Source organism: Electrona antarctica (genome assembly GCF_951216825.1).
Source record: "Electrona antarctica genome assembly, chromosome: 6".
Lineage (NCBI taxonomy): Eukaryota > Metazoa > Chordata > Actinopteri > Myctophiformes > Myctophidae > Electrona > Electrona antarctica.
Genome location: NC_136811.1, coordinates 24,931,918 through 24,952,926, shown reverse-complemented (window position 1 = coordinate 24,952,926; position 21,009 = coordinate 24,931,918). Strand labels below are relative to the sequence as shown.

Here is a 21,009-nt window from a genome sequence, read left to right as displayed (position 1 = left end):
AACCTGCTAGATATTCAGAAACGCTCTGGAAGGCATCGGCAATCGCTTTTATCGCCGCTGGATAATAATAATAATAATAATACAGGTCGTAACATATCAGACACAATACACAGAGTATGGATCTTTGCGCAGAGCCTTTCACACACATCAAAGCCTGATCTTGCGTCTAATTAGGGGTTTTGTCGGCGAGTGCCAAAAAAGCTCCCGACAGCATAATCGTCGTGCAGTGTGTAGGGGGCCTAAGCTGACAACGGCAATGCATCGTAATGCGAAGCATTATGAAAAAATAAATTAAAGCTTTTTTTACCTATATGGATGGTCAGTTTGAATGTGGTTTCAATATATTTGCGAAGCAGATGTGAAAACTAAAATTGGCCTATCATGGATTAAATTCAATGTACCTGGCCGGGATGGTTAGCTCAAGTCTGGGCACCTAGGCTGCTGAGCCTGAGCCAGCCTGACGGTGTGCCGCGGGTTCGACTCCCGATCCCGGCGGCCTTTGCCGCGTGTCTTCCCCCCGTCTCTTTCCCCGTTTCCTGTCAGATTACATTCAACCTATCAATAACTTTAGGCAAAAAAATAATCAATGTACCTGTCCTGCATTGGCATTTGGCAGCGGTGGCCGAACGGATTGCGGAGCGGTCTTGATACCGGAAGGTCGCCAGTTCGAATCAGCGGTTAAAATTACCACCGCTGAAGTGCCCTTGAGCAAGGCATTGAACCACTACCATGAAATGTTCTATGAGCAGGGCCTGGCTGGAAACAAGTTCTTGAGCTTAGCCCAGATACCCTGGGTAAATATAGTAACTTTGCTTTTGCTTTGCTTTTTGCATGTCTCCCAAACCTTGATTCCTGTCAACAATTCTAGTGTCCATACAATCATATACATGACTAACTCTATTTGGGGGAAAGGACAACTAAAGTTAGAGAGGAGATTCTCGGAAAGCGTAAGAGAAACATGTAGATAGAACATAGAGACACACAGAGGAAAGAGAAATATTCACAGAAAGAGACACATCTCTGCCCTGGCAGCCGTTTTGTTTGAAATTTCTCATTTCTTACCTTACCTTAATCGAAACTCGCCCTGAACAGAACAAAGCCCTCCTAGTACTGAACAGTACTGAACTGTTGTAAACTTGTATGTGATGTGTTGAAGGAGAGGATGGGTTCACTTTCAGGTCAAGAAATAAATGAATTTAATGAACCTGTTAAAGCTATTTAGCAAAGCAGGTATGCAGTTTAAAGCTGACATTGCTAATAACTAGGGAGGAAATACTCAATGGTAAGAATGATTTACTCTGAGAAGCAGGCAGGGTTTGACAACTGTGGAGTCAAACTCTCACTTGCTGAGAAGTCCCTTAATTTTAAACCCAATCGGCAAACTGTCAGTCAAGCCCCCTACCCCAAATCGGAAACGACCCTAACCCAAAACTGAAACTACCTTAACCTAAATGTAATACGACATTAGTCCACATGTTTGATATATTACGTTTTGTTTTCCGTGTACAGTTAATTACAATCACAAGATCAAAGAATGGGATACTTTCTTTGCAGCATGTTGTTAATGTTGAATTGTTTTTATTTTATTTTGTGTCTCTACCATCTAGGTAGCTGTGCCCACCAAGACAGTTCAAGTGAATGGCAGACTGGGGACCATCCAAGCAACTTCTTCAACACTCTCTCAATGAGAACCTCAGATGGTAGAAAGTATAGTCTGGGGAGATGGCTTGAATTGAATCATTTTAAGTGACCCTTAGTTTGGTATCACTGGTGCAACTAGTTGAGTTGCATGATTTAAATCACATCACAATCACCACTGCTCCACAACAGCACCAGCTGATAGCCTGGGACCTTATACAAGAGTAATTCATGCTCATAATGGGACTGATGCTTTGCCAGGTAATTTTAGTTTGACCTCATTTTCCAATGACATGACTGAGGGGAGATGATTATAATAATTTGTTGCTGTCACTATTTGGCAGTAGCCAAAAGAAAAAGAAAAAACCTTTTCACTGAGTTAGCAGAGAACATACTTACTACTAAGTACTTGAAAGTTTGCGAACCCCTTGGAATATGTATATTTCTATATTTGTGCATGAATATGAATATACCTAAGACATCAGATTTTACGTCCTAAAAGTAGATCAAGAGAACCCAATCAAACACATGTTATGCTTGGAGATACATTTTTTGCGGAAAATCCAATATCACATATTCTGTGGGTGGCAAAAGTAGGCCTATGTGAAACTGCTTAGCTGTTCATTGAAATTAGAGTCAGGTGTTTTCAATCACACAAACAAACAACCCAGTTGGTTTTACTACAGTCTACAGGCTAAAAAGGTAACAGGTGAACCTACAAAGGGAGAACAGGAAATATGAGGGCTCACCATGCTGCATGGTAAAATTATACATTTTGATGACGTGACCCTCCTCACCACCTCTGGTATGAGACATACAGTATAACTACCAGTAAGACGCCCTGAGGGCGAGAAGCAACCTCGCCCTAAAGGGTGGGGAAGGATCAGCATATGGAATGGCAGAACAGGTCAGCTCCATATGTGGAGATCTAAGGGTTTGAGGTTTGAGGTCAGATGTAGAGTTGCTGGCCGGCTCCATATATGCAGATCTAGGTGATGATCCAGTCTTCTCCATGTATGGTTATCCAGGGTTAGATGATAGTCGTGAGACTTGTGACCTTCATATATGGAGATGGCCATATATGGTGGCATGACGTGTCAGGAGGCGTGATGACACGAGGCGTTACCATAATGGAGGCATGATGTCACGAGGCATGACCATATATGGAGGTGTGATGATGTCACAAGGCATGACCATATATGGAGGCGGGACTAACACACTGGAAATGCGCGATTCCATACATTCAGTCGCAATAAACAGTGAGCAAGACAAACGATGTTCCAACAAACGATGTGCCCAACACGTCACATCAAATAAAATCTAGAAAATAAATAGAAATATGAAACAAATATATGCAGTATGAAAAGGATGACTTGTTGACACTTTAACTGCTGCATAGCCTAGCTAAAACACCAAACAGAGGACAGGGGCCAAAACAGTGAGAATAGGCCAACATGTGCCTTAAACACTACATGATTAATGTATGACTAAGAAACATTCTCCACCGCACCATCATTGATGGAACAAAGGAGAATTCAGTTAAAGGTATGGTAAGGGATATGTTTTGGTTAAAACAAAAGGTGTTTGTGAAACACTATATTCTGATAGTAATCATTGCATTAGAGTGTTTGTTTAGTGACAGATGTCTCCCTGTGTCTCCAACACTTTAATAAACAGAAGCTACATTTTCAGGTGGGTTGATAATTTCAGCCAATCACAAACTTTCAAAATGCACTGTAGTTTAAAGCAAGATGATGCCCTGCCTGTCTTCAGCTGGAAAAGTCAGATCTTACAACAACTTTTGGAACACTTTTGACATTTGCTTTCATGAAGATGTTTTTGTGACCACTTGCTAACACATTGAAGAGAGCCTCCACTTTTTGTGCTAGTGACACGTACTGCAGATTCCAGTTCTAAACATGTCACTTACCTTATGTGTCATGCCATCCGTTATCCGTACTTGAATTCAGTAGATATTGTAACTAATATATTGGAACGGTGTACACTGCATGTGCCAAGAAAGCAGACTATTTTTACTTTAATGATACACATTATAATTTCTGATCACATTTGTTGTTTGATCTATTTTGTATTTTATTTTAACACCCTTCATTTTCTTCAGATGCCGTAAACTGTTTTTCACTCAGTGTTATAGTAAGTATATGATTAAACATTTGATGTTTTGATGTAAATATCCATAAGGTGCAATATGTTTGACATGATGATACACATATCTGTGTAACTTAATATTTAACCCATTTAAAGTAATTGAAACACATCTTTTCAAGTATACTTTCAAGTATACTTTCAAGTATACTTTCAAGAAAAACAAGGTGACAAAGAGTACAATGTCAGGTCCTGAAAGTGTATTATTTTGCGCAGATCTGGACCATAATGCCAACTTGTACAATACTTTGTTCTGAGGTGTTTCACTGGTGGTGACTAAGTCTGATTTATACTTATCATACAACACTGTTGCGTGGTGAAAATAGAAAACCCACTAGCTCACAATGCATTACATTGCAGTGCATTGAGCTTGTAGATGTGCTATTTTCTTTGCGTTACATCGTTGTGATATAAATATAAATTAAACATAACTTGTGCCTACTGCTACTATGTATTCTTTATTTTGCCTCTTGCTCTTATTTTATGCTGCTGTTTTAAATCATTTTCATTACATAATCAGTGCTCTGCGGAAATCCCAAACATTTATTCAGGAATAGAGAAAGTAGTGATTTTTCAGTTGCATTTTTGTTCTTATGGTTTGGACCAATGTTTCATGAGCGTTATTGTAGACATGTGACGTTGTTTTATTTACATGTGAGATACTTTGTCGTCCAAGTAAAATAACTACATTAGTTAACAAGCGCACGCACGCACGCACGCACGCACGCAAGCACGCACGCACGCACGCGCACACACACACACACACACACACACACACACACACACACACCTGTCCTTTCCTTGACATTTCAAAGCATTTTTGAAGCACTGTCAGGAGCTAAGAGATTAGTTTATTTATCAGTGAGCAATTATCCATTATGTAACAAACTACACAGTCCTGAGTGTTACCTGAGAGTGTAAAAATGGAACCAAACCCTACCCATTTTTACATTCTCAGTTATTTTACACAGTGTAGTTGATGGACAATGCCTCAGAACTAATGTATTTCATGCTATTATTCTATATTGAAAACTTAAAGTATGAAGCTATGACTGATAAAGAGAGAGGTGTACAACTGAGATCATAGCCACTTAAACCCTAGTTGACCGGAGTCATTCAGGGCTCTATACTAGGGCCCCTAGCCATTGTTTCACTCTACATTGTCTTTGCGGAAAATAGCCTATACTGTATCTACAAGCTCACAATCATGTTGTCATGTTGTGAGCTTGTAGATCTGCAATTTTCACCGAATGTTCGCCCCAGAATGACTAGTGACGCTAGGGCTCACGTGGTTAAATAGTATATTTCTCAAACGTGGTACTGTATTCAGATGTACATATTGTCATGTGTGTTTAGGTACTACATATAAGTAAGCACCACCTATTTTCAGAGAGTTGCATAATTAATTTATCTTCAACACTTTCTTTTTTCTTTGGGCCATGGCAATTTAGACCGGTTTCTAAGGATGGCTTTAATTGTATTGTTCCTTCCATTAGATGGTTTCATTTACACACTCTATCTTGCAGTTGGTTATAGTATAGTAATTGTATATTTTGTAAACTAAAGAGTAATTATCACAATGATAGATTTGGATTAAATGGCCCTTACTAGAATGGCATTCTAATTAATTTAGTTTGAGTGTTTTATAAGCTATTGCTTTTTATGTTTCAAGTGCACTTTTTTCCCCCAGATGAATTGCACATCTATTATTTTTGTCTACCTTTTTGTTGTGATTCAATAAATGATTTTGTAAACAATAATTGGTTGAGTTTTCCTTGCATTTGTGATGATTACACTATGGATGTAACAATATTACATTCATTCAGTTAATTTATGTTTCGCATGACAGCTCCTGACTGCAGCAACCCTGAATAGGATTCCAGCCTTATTTATGCTTTGTCATAGATGGTATATAAAATAAGTATTACAATACGTAGAGGAAACAATGTATAAGCAGGACAATATATTTAATATTTATCACATAGTATGTACTAAATACGATTGCATTTGCTTACAAAATATTTTCAGAATGTAATTATAATTTATAAATATAAAGAAATATAAAATGTTATAAATATTAACCATTAATGTACAGATTTTTATTTTTATTAAACCATTGTTTTATAAATAATTCCCAGTTTATAATTGATGTGAATTGAATGTATCTGTCTGTCTGTCTGTCTGTCTGTCTGTCTGTCTGTCTGCCTGTTTTTGAGTGGAACAGCAATGTCCAACCTATGTATGTGACTATGTTACTATGAGTACCAGTAGGGGCAAAGTGGTGCTGTTGTGCCAGAAACAGAGAGAGAGAGATACTGCTGCACTGTTGCCTGCTAATGAGAGAGAGGGGGGGGGGGGGGGGGGCGTCAGGGGGAGAGGGGAGAGGGGAGTTGCACCACTCAGTATGTATTTGATGTATCAAATAGTCAATATTTACTCACAAAATGGTAGTATGGACACTGGTCTTGAAAGCCAGGACTGATCCACTGTTTCATCCTCAGCAAAGTGGTTGTTTGTGCTATTCTTGTTATCCTTGTGGAATATGTTGTAATCTCCCTCTATCTCTCTCTCTCTCTCACACACACACCCACACACACACACACACACACTTTCTCTATCTCTGTCTATCTCTCTCTCCCTCTACTGTCCCTGTGTGGAGGGTATTGCCACATCACAGATCTGCTACTATTCCGAGCAGTGGCTCATGACCCTGACTCACCACCATGTGGTCACAGACTCACACATAATGGCTCTCACAGAAATTGACCCTGCATTCCTGATTCCTGAAATACTAGTTACTGCATATACACATATGAACGCACACACATATGTGGGAAGTTGCAAAATTATAGGTCCAGATATATTGATATACCTACCAATGGCATCTGTGTGCTGTCATGCAGTCTTGCTTTGTCATCCAGCATAAATAAATACATTATGAATATACAGATTCATTCCATCTTAGGCTATTCCCTAATAGTTGATTAATAGATATAGATGTTATTAAACTATATTTTACCAGAAGCATAACCTCTGTCCTTGATGAATGTGTCATCTGTTAGCCATCTGACCACTGTGGATTGACCATAACATTCTATGAGACCAGTGCAATGTTGGAAGATGGCTCATGCCCATGGCTCAGTGATTGTGAGTGAAATAACATTGAATAAAATCCTAAAAACATGTCAAGGACAATCTGCTGTTAAACACATGTTGTGTACATAGATGGTAAGGTCAGGTGCCATGTCACATGTCTTACATATAGTATTCCTAACCAGTAAGACGCCTGGGGGCGAGAAGCCTGGGGACCATATATGGGGCTTTCTCCATGTATGGGGATTTTGAATGATACACTGACTGACTGACAGGAAATGCATGATTCCATAGTTAACTGTGACCTTTGCGGCAACCACAGTGGTTATCATGAGACTGTCACAATATGATCATATATTGGCATTCCCATATATGGGCTTAATATTGATCACAGTCAAGGATCTCCGCATAACAGGGATACGTTTTTGGTTGGTTTTAAACTTACTCTAGTAAAACACCTATGCTTTCTCAAATGTAATATCATGATGAACTTGATGAGTAACATGGTCATATTGAAAGGCATTTTTAGAAGCTCTGGTCCTCACTAAATCAAAAGGCATAGTACAGTATGTAATATATCTGGCAATTTAAGGCCACTTTGAAGGTCAAGGCAATTGTTATGACATGGTTTCAGTTATCCACTCATGGACTTTTTGCACCATGTTGCACCAAACATGACACAAAGCACAAATAAAATCACTTACAACAGTGTTTACAGTAGAATTCTTTATCATTCATGAATCACTTTATTGTAAAGAGGTGTCTACTGTGTTAAATAGAGACGATTGTTTGTTCCTTCCACACACGTGCAAGTGCACGTGTGCAAGCGCACGTGTGCAAGCGCACGTGTGTGTGTGTGTGTGTGTGTGTGTGTGTGTGTGTGTGTGTGTGTGTGTGTGTGTGTGTGTGTCTGTGTCTGTGTGTCTGTGTGGTGGTTGCTGCTGTGGTTGTGTGCCTATGTTAGGCTTCCAAACCATTGTAACCATTTTGGCAACAACATTAACCACTGAATGACGGATTACCAGAACATCACACCACACCACATAGTACAACTAAAATAAATGAATTTAGTCTTGGTTTCGGTTACGCCTTTACCAATCCTTGTTTTATGGTTTGAGATTGTTGTCCTCGGCTTGAGAATAATTAAAGAGCTGTACGCCTGTAGGCTGTAGGTGCCGAAAATCTGCTGAAAATCTGTTCTTGTCGGCAAGTATAATGTCTGTGTCGGGCAGAAAGCTCTTATCTCCATATTTTATCTTTGTGTTTTTTGTAAATTATTGTCTACTTGATCATATGTAGTCCTACTGTAGCAGATCCACAAGCTCGAAACAAGGCTCAAAGCGTAACTTTGAGCTTGTAGATCTGCTACTTTTGCTATTGTTTTTTATTTGAATCCTGAAAAGTAACCGTTTTGGACAATTGAGGTTTCCACACGACAGAGATGATAAATTAGGTTTAAGGCATGGGAGGTTTATGTATAACAACGATGCATGATATATGGTGAGGGGTGGGGGTGGGGGTGGGGTGGGGTGGGTGGGGACATCAAGGAGCTGCCACTGTCATGGGTCTTATGAGATCAACTATCCAAGCAGTATTTTGCAGCTTTTATCACAACCGCAGTTCTTTCTTACCAAGAATAGTTGTTTTGAGGTGTCTGTCTGTCTGTCTGTCTGTCTGTCTGTCTGTCTGTCTGTCTGTCTGTCTGTCTGTCTGTCTGTCTGTCTGTCTGCCTGCCTGCCTGCCTGCCTGTCTGTCTGTCTGTCTGTCTGTCTGTCTGTCTGTCTGTCTGCCTGCCTGCCTGCCTGCCTGCCTGCCTGCCTGCCTGCCTGTCTGTCTGTCTGTCTGTCTGTGTCTGTCTCTGTCTCTCTCTCTCTCTCTCTCTCTCTCTCTCTCTCTCTCTCTCTCTATGTTTTGTGTGCTCCCTATTTTACAAACAAACAACTATGTATACTCTCTCTCTCTCTCTCTCTCTCTCTCTCTCTCTCTCTCTCTCTCTCTCTCTCTCTCATATATATATATATATATATATATATATATATATATATATATATATATATATATATATATATATATATATATTCATATATTTATATATTTATCTAACATAGAAAAATGTATAGAATAATATAACACCATTGTAACTCATCAGTTCTTTCTAGCTCATTAGGTAGAGTGCTACATAACATATAGGCCTACCGTGCCAGGGGTTGGCATCTTGTTTTCAGGGGTTTTTCCCACCATAGTCCTCCATACTAAGAACAAACACATTCATGCACTGTGAGAGACACCGGTCAAAGCCATTCACCAAATGCCTTGGATTATATTCTGAGACTGTGTTGTTCTGTTCTGCCAGACCAATGATACATGATGGACATAGTGAGGCTAACTGTCAGCATGGGGTGTACGTGGACATTGTTTTTTAATGTTTTGAAGTCTCCAATGTATCTGATCAATCAATGTGAACAAAAGGCCTGTGTGATGCTGAATGTCTGATGAACTGAAATCACCATAATGTGTGTTCAGTTTTTGCCTTGATGCCAGTGTCACAGACAGAATGCTTTGTGTCTCAATGCCAGTCACATAGGATGAATGCTTTGTTCACGTTACATGGTGGCGATCTGATCTCATGGCGTGACTTGTATGTGATGCAACTGCTGCACAATGTCTTCTGTTCACTGTTCTGTCTGTGCATGTATGTTTGTGTGCATGACATGCCTGCATATTGTGTCTTAAGGTCACAGATTGTTAGACCCCTGTTGTTCCCCTGATTCAGAAACACAGACACGCACGCACGCACGCACGCACGCACACACGCACGCACGCACGCACGCACGCACGCACGCACACACACACACACACACACACACACACACACACAGGAAAGGAAAGGAAACTCCAGACTGACGACCTTTTGCACCAGACTCCTATGGTGTGTTCACATTCTTTCAGAGGAATGAGTCTATACTAGTCTCATAGAATATCTCATTCAGTAGCCTATGGAAATGAAATGGGCCTTTGCGAACCTTTGTGGCTCAAAAACCCTGCAGATTTGGTACTCACATCAGAATGGGTTTGAATTTGACTCAGGAGATGACACGGACCATTTCTCTACAAGTACTACAGTAATCTTAGAAATATGATGTGGACCTTGGTCCTCAAAAGTGTATTAAAATAACCACTGTAGTCCATAGTCAATAAAGATAGATGTTGTCTACTTGCTTCCTAGACCATGACAAATACTTTTCAGATAGGGCTAGTCTAAATTACCCTTCTTTTAGTGAAAGTTTAATTCAGAATTAATGGAGATAGTAGGGTTGGCACTTGGCAGCTAAATAGCTTGGGCCGATGTTCAAATGTCAAAATCCCTTAAAATCCATTGATTGTGAATATCGTGAGGTCCTATTGAGTTCAGATTTTCTGGACATCATTTTACTGTCAATAAGAAAAATAAAGGACACTTCGAAGACACTTCGACACAATCGAACCTGGACTGAGTCAATGTCAATACTGCCGTGGGCAGCAGGAACAGGACATTGACACCTCTCGTACTATCCCATAACTATCCCATATACAAAGTAGCAGCTGCACAAGCTCGAGCTTGTACACACAAACATTGAATGCCATTGACAATGAATGGCCAGTTTTGTGTAAACACAAATATTGCGTAAACAACACAAACATTGAAGATGAAGGTGAGGACGCAAATTCCGATTGGCCGGAATGAGATGATAATTCACTAATATTATTATGAATGCCATTTCTTTTCAGAAATACATCTTTTACAGACAGTGATCCAAATCAGAAGCCGAATCTGAGGTTCATGGCAATTATAACGTGGATTTTCCGGGATAGACTACATAGTAGTGCTCTCCCTCAACCTACTGTATTTTATGTCTTGGTTTTCACTTTAGAGTTAGAGTTTAAAGCAAGCCTCCTGTATACCATTTGTCGTGTAGTTAATCGAGGACTCAATAAACCTGGATTATTTTCAGTGTTTCTTTTAAAACTGACTTAAAGATAGCCTACGAGATATAGATGAAAAAATAATTGTCAGTGTTGATCTTGTCCTGTTTTAGAGGCAGAGATAATCAATGGGGGTGAGGGTGGGAGGGATGTAGGTGGGGCGGGGGGTGTGTGTGTGGTGTGCAGAGATGAGGCGAGCCTCTTTGGGCGTGGTTTAGTCGGACTCTGGAGGGGAGGAGTTGTTTGGTGCGTGTGTGCGTGTGCGTGTGTGTGTGTGTGTGTGTGTGCGTGTGCGCGCGCGCGCGCGCCCCGGCACATGAGATGAGCTGCCTGCCTGCCCTGCAGTGTTTGCCTGCCACTGCTCCGTCTCCTACTATTATCCACTCCGGCAATGTTGTCCACCGTTGGCTGAGCGAGAGGCGCTGCGCTGCCTGCTACGACCCTCGCCTCGTTCAACACCGTCCGTCCTGCTCGGCTGTTCGTTCTTCAGTCGGCCCCGGGGCTTCAAGGTAGTATTTTATGTTGATGGGTGAAGATTATTATTATTTTTTTGTGCAGGATGTTTACAAAGGGAAAGAGTTTGCGAAGGCTCCTCATTGGGCACATTTTAAAAGTTGAATGCGAATGTTTTGTTTTGGTGACACGCCGTTTTGTGGTCGAAAAACACAGACACGTGTGCGCTGTGCGTAACCGTGGCAAGCTGATACATTTCTGTGCCTCTCTGTGTCAGTGGGCGAATCGTTGAACTTCCAAATAAGTTAACCTGGTTATATGTATAGTAGTAACCAAGTCTTACACCATGTTACGTGTATTGTTGTAACTCATCACGGTGTTCTTACGACTGTTAAAGCTTCCGTTACAGACTCATTGTGTGTGGCTAGTAAACCAGCGTGTTGATAAAGTGAGAGAGGTCGGGTGTGTTGCCTTGGTTTCTATGCACCGTCCTTGAATGAATACCAACAAACTTGTGTTATGCTTATGCAATGCAGCATTGTTTTGATCGTAAGACCTGCAATATGGGGTGGGTTGTTTACTATTGCGTAACTGTAGTGTCTGCTATAATGTGTCCAGCAGCCAGCGAAACACAGCTTGCCCCCCAGTCTGAGAGTTTCACCGGTCTCGCCTTACCCTCGCCAGCGTATGCTTTTTGGGGGGGGGAGGAGGAGGAGACTTTTAAGTCTGAAAATTGTAATATTGTTTTGTTTTTGTCACTGAATTCAGGGCAGGAACGCTGGGAATTACATTATGATGTTGATCCTGATAATGTTTTGGCAACGAGTTGTCCATACAGGCTTCACTTTAGGCTACTGTAATGTTGGTACTTTTCCAATTTCCAAATCAATCTCTTTATGGCCTACATTTTGTTGATACTGCAGAAAGTTTTATAGCGGTTGAAAATGAGGATTCTGGAAACCTTAAATTATCCACTTGTGTTTTGAATGTCGATTGGGCCTTTGGTTGAAAATGTAGAATGGAAAATGGGACTTGAGGCAATTTGAGGCTTATACCCAGAGTTGTTCCACCCGTCCCTGCATCAATCCTGGGCTAATCAGAAGGTTTGAAAATTCTTGTCAATACTCAATGTTTTTTACAAGAAGCTTAATGCAGTTTTGTCAGGTCCACAAATTACTGTGCAGAGAGAGAGAGAGATAAACCTTCTAGCAGTATCTAATTAAACCATCAAAGTGCTGTTTCCCCAATTTCAAGACTCCTTTTGTGAATCAATGCATTATATCTACATGAAGTTATTGTAGCTTGATTTGGACTTTGGCTATTAGCCAAGCATAGATATTCATCTGCTATAACAGTACTGAGACTGCCCTGGGCTGAGTGGACTGAAACATGGTTTGACTTTGAATAGAGTTGTTTTTATGAGAGTGCATGGCGTAGAGGCAATTTTTTACAATGCAGGATGTAAAGTCTTTGAAAGCTGTTATCAAAGAACTTACACACTATTCAGTTTGATTCATTTGAATGGTATCTATCTCCGCTAAACCACCAGAATTGTTTGTTTGAGACAAGTGTAGTTTGGAACATTAAAGTCACGCAAACTTACAGATAAAATCTTCAGGTGTTCGTTGAACTCAGAGTGACCTACGGGTCCATTTGGTTCCATTTTGTACACTCTCCGGGAGATAAACTCAGGATTTTACAGTGTAATGCACAAACTGTCAAACCACTGACCTTCCGCCCAAAGTGGACCTTCCACACAACCTTCTTCAACACGTATACTGCACAGCGCACACATGCATGCACTGCTATACTCCAACCTCTAATTGTGGTTTTATATAAAGTGGATATAGCTCCATCACAACCACACCGTAAACAAGTTAAGCTTTATGCTATGCCGTCCTGCAGAGACCACATCCTATGGTGCTCGCCGGGCCATGTGTTCCATTCTACTTATTTATGAATATATGTTAGCACGGTTACATTATGTGGACACTAAACACACTCTAGTCTTTGAAATGAGCTGACAGTTTTGTTTTTCCAAGGATATTATTTCCTCCTTTTTTCCCTTCTTATCTGTGCTGACATCCATGCATACAGCAACAGCCTCACTCCATTCTAGCTGTGGTTTCACCCCCTCTGCTCCAGTCTTGCTATTTCAAGTCCATGCTCAGTAAGCACAGGCATGATGGGGCATGAACCCTGCAAGACTACAAGCTGCCAAAAGGCTGCTGACTATTGCACATGACTATAGTCGGTATACTGTATTTACTATAAGCTATACTTGACTCACTGTAGGCTACAGACTAGAGCCTTGAGATGTGCTGAGATGTATGGTTTGCAACTCATAAACCATTCTTGAGGTTATTGATTGGCTGTGTTCTTCTATGCTTATAATCATATTAAAATACAATCAAATTAATTGATGGATTTCAGTATTAAAGCTCTGCATCTTTCACAATCTTTACCCAAGTACCGTTCCTGTGGCACTGTGGTAATTCACTGGGGGGGTTAACGTTCCTTTTACATGTTTGAATGTTGTTTCAGCTTTCAGCCGGAGATAATGTGAGTAACGTTAGTCCTTGTATCTGGTAGTGATGGTATATGAGCTTGTGGTTCTGCCCTAGGCAGCATTCCATTTGGCCTTGCGTCAGCCAGCAGTCATTCAGCACTGGTTAGGCTAGGTCTATACACTGTTAATACCCTCTCCCTGATGTCATGACACCATTAACCTAAGCCTACTGGGGGATCACAGCACAGTTCATTTCAGTCAACTGACTCTGCCTGTGTCTCTAAAAGCAGGGCAAGTCCCCCTTTCATTTAGATACATACAAGCTGCTAACATAGTAGAAAATAATAACTATGATGGGTTTTGCATTTGTCCATATGTGTGTGTTGGTGCCAGGTCTCTGCTCGTACCTATTTACTCCATCAAGCTACCAAGTCAATTATTGTATTATTTTCCATATTATTTGTGTGCCAATTACACGCGTGCATGCGTGCGCGTGCGCGTGCATGTAAAGTTAATTGGGATTTTAAGAGTAATGTTGTAGGTGTTTTCAAAGTTCAATGATCAGTGTGACTTTAGGCACAGATGTTTCAATATTTTGGCACATTTAATCGACTCACATTATGATTACCTTTGCCAGGAGTCCAGGACGGAAGGCCGGGAGGCAAAGTTTATGTTTTCATCCCTGTTTGTGTGTGTCTCTGTCTGTGTGTGGAGCTAATGTCGGAAACCGCTGCACCAATCTGTGTCAAACCATTTGCGCACACTGCCAGTAGGAAAAGGAAGACATGCACACATTTTCAAATCGCATGATGGCGCTATACCAGGCCACTCGACATTGATCGTCAATCAGGGTTTTGATATTCCATACTGTTTTCCTGTAATTGGCTTATAAAATGAGCGGGAGGGACCTATTTATTTTAGCCCAATTAACCTGTACAGCAAACTATATGTACAGGAGCAGCTGTCTGCATCGCGGGGCGGCACGAAGCCAGGCTCGACCATTAATGAGTGACGAACCATTAAAAACAACCTCTGGTCCTGTACCTGCATGAATGAATATGACATAAGTTCATTGCCATGATGTAGGCTATACAACTCTGAATGGAGTCGAGTGAAGGAGATCAGAGGAAAGAGGGAATAGCTTTTGATCTCCTAGTTGTCTATCACAATGTACCTTTGATAGCTGTATACATTTGTATACGTCCAAAATACGAAAACGAAATGAAACTACAGCTCTAGTTTCTGCAAATCCTTGCTGTGCATTTCCAAGCTTGATGACGCAATAATGCATGTCCCCCTATCTTACAAGACACAGCACTTGAGTCTTAACTTTTGCTGTCAAGTCTGGACATTAACCTTTCAGCCTATGTTTACATTCACCATCAATCATTGCGGTTTGAAATATGAGTTCACTCGCTGTCCGACACCCGTTGCAAATCCCTTTACTTAGAGGGGATGGCTGCCCGGCCGGGTGGTTTATCCCGCAGAGACACGATTTATTATTTTTGATATAAAAAAGACTGTAAAAAGCAAACTTGGATGGATGTGTTTCACCACATAGTTGCTGCAAACTGAGGTAGGCTACTGTGCTTCAACTTCACTTCATCTCCTAGCCTGTGATCTTAGCTTATTTCTAAGAGAATTTACAATTCTTTGTTGTCAGCAGAAATACAGTCACATTGTTGTTTCGTCTTCTTGGTTCGTGCAGTCACGTTCATTACTTACCCGACCCTGGCAACGTGACGCATCTGCGACGCGTTGTTGAGCTTAAAGGACTGGGGAGCTGTCTCACATTGTTTTTCTAGCGAGAATATATCGTCAATTTGTGCCGACAATGGTCGATAAGAATATTTTGGCCTATCGCCCCACCCTTACTTTCGCCAAGCTCATATTGCGACACGTTGTGAGCTTGCCAATCTGCTATTTCAAGCTAAAGTCTACCACAGAATATGGATGCTGGGGTCAAGATTTTTCATGTTTCTTTTTCTCTTTTGCACAGATTTTATGATTGATTTCAGTTTCCACATGTAGGTGGAATGTTCTAAAACAAACAGCAGGGTTTGATTTTTGGTTTGTAATTACACTTAACAACATGTTAACAATTCTACTGACTAATTCGACCACTTATCAGTGACATTACACCTCAATTAATGTTTTACATGTCAAGTTGCGCATCTACAGCTGAGTAATCAAATCTTGGTTTTGCTTGAAGTCAGTAATGAGTGCTTAACTACTTGTCAGAGGAAAAGCTTCATGGTATCATTATTTTTCCCCTCCTTCACCTTCATACTGTAAATACAGACTTGTACGAACCCGACTCTCACCACCTTCCACTTGTGACCCAAGGTGATGCAATGCTTGTTTGCCTAACCACCACAGTGTACAGTGGATTGAGTTTCTCAATGTCTGGAGTGGGTCCAAATGTGGCTGAAACCTAAGACTGTGTGAGAAGCAAGAATGTTGCCTTTATAATGCAGGTAACTGAACACCTTACCATTTCAGAGAGCTGTTCACTGAGGTGGGTGGGTACAGAGGGAATGTGTAGATATACTGTGACATGCCAGAAAAGATCATCTCTGTACCACATACAGTATGTGCACCATTCTTTATGCCTATCTAGTTCTTTCATTTATGTTTTCTCAGTGTTTTTTGTCTTCCTGTTCGCCTGTTTCTAACTCTACTTCTCTACTTTTCTCTACGTTTCTAACTCTGTCTTATCTACACACACACACACACACACACACACACACACACACACACACACACACACACACACACACACACACACACACACACACACACACACACACACACACACACACACACACACACAGCTGGAATTTGCAATGTCAAATCAAAACAAACCATGGTTGGTTGGCTTTGGTAGATATACTGTACCAATGTAAGAAGGGCTTTTTCACCGAAATATTTCCCAGTCAGAAACTTGAGAACAATGGAGGCCTTTTTCCACTCTTGTATTTCTGAAAACTCATTCTGATTCTCCCTTTCACCCTCTGAAAATGGTACTTTTGGCCTTGAATGCATGTATTCACTTGTACATAATTACATTTTCTACCCTCTGGTTTTTAAGTATTTCCAGACTGACTTAGATGTGATTAGGGCTTAAGAGTAGTGTACTTTCATACTTAAGACTGGGGACTTAAGCTAAGTCTTTGTTAATATGATTTGTTTAGGCAAGTTTGTTCACATTCCTAAGAACTGGAGAGTAAAAAAATCCTTCTTTCTTTTCTTTTAGGCAGGGAAGTTTATTAACATTCCTAAGAGCAAGAGAGTAAATTAAATTAATTAAATTAATTACTTCTTTATTTCTTTATTGTCTCCACCAGGCCGAAGGCATGGGGAGAGAGTATGTTTTGCACTCTGTCCGTGTGTGTGTGTGTGTGTGTGTGTGTGTGTGTGTGTGTGCGTCCGTCTGTCTGTGTACAGCTAATCTCCGGCACCGTTAACCCGGTCAATGCCAAATTTTGCACACACACTCCCTGGATGCCAACGATGAACCTCTGTCCCAAATTTTCCAGAACGGCCTGTTATAGCACCACCAGGCGGCCGACTTTTGAAAAACATTTTCTTTATATTACTCCTCCAGATTCTGTCCAAAAATCCTGCACACTATCTCCATAGTCATGTGTTCAAGCCGGATCTCCGATATTTCAGATTCCATCCTAATTGGCTAACATTGGCTTTCAAAGTTTGCAGGATTGGCCCGTTTTGAACAAAAAGCCTCATCATGAACGCAGCGTGCAATTTACGTGAAATCTTTCACAGACTTTCCTACTAGCCTGAGGAATATATCCCACCCTTTTCACATTGGCCTGTTATAGCGCCACCAACAGGTGGAGTTTTGCAAAACACATTTTTGGAACAAAATGCCTCAAATCATCCAATTACTATCCAAGGCGTAAGAAGAAATGGCAACCCTTTTCACATTGGCCTATTATAGTGCCACCAGGAGGCCACAACCTGACCGGCACCAAAGTTATTAGTGCAGCCTCGCCCGGCAGCCGGCGAAAACTAGTTCTCAACAGGCCTGAAAATTAAGGCCCGGCCTTACCTCGGCCCTCATCAAACCCTGTACAAAGAGAATGTCCTCGGTACCACCCTTAGATCTCCGCCACTCGGTGGCGCGCTATGAGCTTGTAGATCTGCTCCAAAACGGGTTCCCGTCCAGAATGGGTTATTATTAAATATACGCCATATACATTTATTTTGTTTTGTACAGTGTTACCTCCTGCTGTGTATAGTTTTACCACTTGTAAAGTCTAATAAAAGGTAAATAAATAAATAAAAACACAAAGGTGTAAGTACAGTATCCTCAATATTAAAGGATAATTTCCCCTAATATAAGCCCTCAATGAATTGAATGGGGCATTGGGGTGTTGTGCTAATTCGCTTATTTCCATCACTCAAAAATCACACTTTACTACTTATTTCGATGGACATAAGCGAATTAGCACAAAACCCAACCCCCCATTGAGGGCTTAAATTAGGGGAAATAATAATTCACTTAACCTCTTTGGTGGGGACATAACAACTACAAATAAAGTAAGAAAGCCTTCTAGCATGGAATTCTCCTTAAGGATAACCTTTCCAGCTAAATCTTTTCTAAACAGTGCGTCCAGCATCAATGAGTCCAAACTGATAGCAAAATGTTACTTCACAATCTATGTAGTTTTGCTTTAAATCTAGCTTTCTGTCTATCAGACCTTCATCATAGCATAGATGATTGATTAATGGATATGCAGGTAAAAAGAACCAATGCAATCCCATTCTAATCATTTGCCAGTAGTACACCTGGCCTATGCCAAGGTGCCATGCTCTGTTGGATTGGCACTTTAGTTACACTTCAGCCTACAGGCCTCAGCGAGGATTTTCTTTAATTTCTAATGTAGAATTTGAAGTGTTGGGTTTGTTTCATAATGGCCCTCACCTGATACCCCATAGCTCTTTGTTCTTTTCTTGAGTCTTTTTTTTTTTAGATTATTGTTTTCCTATAGATTTGGGGATCTCTCATTTATAATGGGTGTTATGCCTACTAAGTGATTGCAGCCAGGCGAAGGTATCATCATGACCGGTTTGCTCGTGAGTGGATACTGTAGTTTTTGACCATTTAGTACTGGGGTGTGAAACAAAATGTTAGGTCGCAGGTCAGAGTGGTCAAGATGTGTCAAGAGATACAACTTTGTGCTGGCCAGAAGATTACACACATGATGGGTAACAACATTGTTAGACTACTTATTTCAGGTCTAGGATTTTGCACTTTGTAATGTGTGTAGAAGGTTTCAGCCTGCAGTGTCCACTGTCCAAGCGTCCCACAGCTTTGGAATCTGTCTGTTAATATTTTCATCGAAGCCTGATCTATAAATATAATGAAACGTTGATTTTACTCATTTGAGATTTGACCCTCAGTTTTGCAGAAGTAAAAGCAACACATACCTTCCCACATATTTCCAAACACGCATTTAATACATTTTAATCATTCCAAAATTCAGGTGATAAAATAAACGATGAAAGTGATAATAGTGCATTGCAAATGTTTCGTGAAAGAGGTTGAATGTGGGGGCATTGCTGCTCTGTTCATTACGACTCTCCTGTAGTGACATTTATTGGCCTCATATTTAGCAGTTTATCACTGTATCCAAAATTCCAAATGTGAAACTCAGGTAATAGTTTGGACTAAATAAATCTTGTGGAATTTCCTCAGTCCAGGTGGTTGCTGGCAGCCTTGAAAGCTGAAGGAGACGATGTGCGTAATTGTGCATGGCTTCCCAACATGCATACCATCTAGATGTACAGGTAACTGGTAATTATAAATAATAAGGGTGCTCAGGTGGGGAAAAAGTCAGCAGAACTGGTACCTATACTGGTACTTGACCAATTCAAGCACTGTCTGTAATAATTATCAATGGATAATGGATAGTCAAATCGATAGTCAAAGTAGAAAAAGTGCCTCCACCAGGATAGGAACGTTTTTAGAAAAATGTCAAGTGGCATTTCTTCCTATCAGCCTAGTGGGAATATGCATTCAGTTTCACCGCAATCGGATGCTGCGTTCATGTTTTGCAGCATTTTGTACACAACACTCCTGAAAAAACATTGGAAGTCAATCTTAGCCAATCAGTATGGAATATGAGAAATCAAACAGGCCCCGTCTTGATCACATGATGGATTAGCGTGAAATTTGGATAAAATCATCTGGAGTAATATCAAAGTTTTTTACATAAGTGGGTCTCCTGGTGGAGCTATAAAGAGCAGATGTGGGAAAAATACGCAAAGGTTTGTCCTTGGCCTCTAGGGAATATGCATACAAAGTTTTACACAGATCGGTGCAGTAATAGGTAAAAACACAAATAGGCCAGTTATAGCGCCACCATGAGGCTGATTTGAGAATTTTAAAGTGGCATTTCTTAATTTTCTTCCTACTGGGAATGTGTATGCCAAATTTCACAGAAATCACACTGTTCATGATTTGTGGCATTTTGTTAAAAACGGAGAACTCCTACGAACTTTGGAAGCTAATCTCCTCGGCCTCCTCTTGGCGCAATAACAGGCCCATGTGAAAACTTTGAGGCAGAGGTTCAGCTCTGGCATCCAGGGAGTGTGTGTGCAGAGTTTGGCTGCGATCAAGCAAACGGTGCCAGAGATTAGCTGTCTACAGACGGACAAACGGACAGAGTGCAAAACATCTCTCCCCATGCCCTCGGCCTGGTGGAGACAATTATGGATAGTCGAATTTCCAAACATTTTAGCACATCTCTGCACAGCGGTTGCTCAAATTCTGCTGGAGAAAGCTTCCTGCCCACCATCACGGAGACTGGGTTAGAATCCTCATTGTGCCTACTTGGACGAGTGTCCGAGAACAATTGGCTATGTTCACAGGTGGGAAGCTAGGCATCCATCCATCCAGGCTAGGAAGCTAGGCAGGGAGGGATATATCTTTGTTGCTGCACTAGCAACTCCTACAGTAGGGATGTCAACGGGTAACCAGCTAGCCGGTTAGCCGACCGTTAAGAAATATCTGAATATTCTTATCAGCTTCACGGTTAATTTCCACATTTTCCTGATGGTATTTGTTGGTTATGGGGAGATGTCATTACGTTAAACCGACCCAGGGAGGCGCAAGAGGGTAGTCTAGTCTTATGTCCAAGAGAGCACACCGAGCACACTAG

General features: G+C 41.0%; 2 protein-coding genes across 5 annotated transcripts in view; both read left to right on the top strand.

Annotated features, from left to right (window-relative positions):
• Positions 1-5,737, top strand: part of cobl (cordon-bleu WH2 repeat protein) — a 96,689-nt gene extending 90,952 nt beyond the window's left edge. The window contains exon 20 of the mRNA XM_079503691.1: positions 1,608-5,737. Within this exon, the coding sequence (XP_079359817.1) occupies positions 1,608-1,688 (81 nt within the window). The 3' untranslated portion in view covers positions 1,689-5,737. The remainder of the gene's footprint in view (positions 1-1,607) is intronic.
• Positions 5,738-11,217: 5,480 nt separating this feature from the next.
• Positions 11,218-21,009, top strand: part of LOC306924832 (growth factor receptor-bound protein 10-like) — a 111,225-nt gene continuing 101,433 nt past the window's right edge. For 3 of the 4 annotated variants that reach the window (XM_079503492.1, XM_079503493.1, XM_079503490.1), the window contains exon 1: positions 11,218-11,369. The gene's annotated coding sequence lies outside the window, so the exon portion shown is untranslated. Of the gene's footprint in view, positions 11,370-16,127; positions 16,300-21,009 lie in introns of those variants that run through there. The other variant, XM_079503491.1, reaches the window with a different exon arrangement.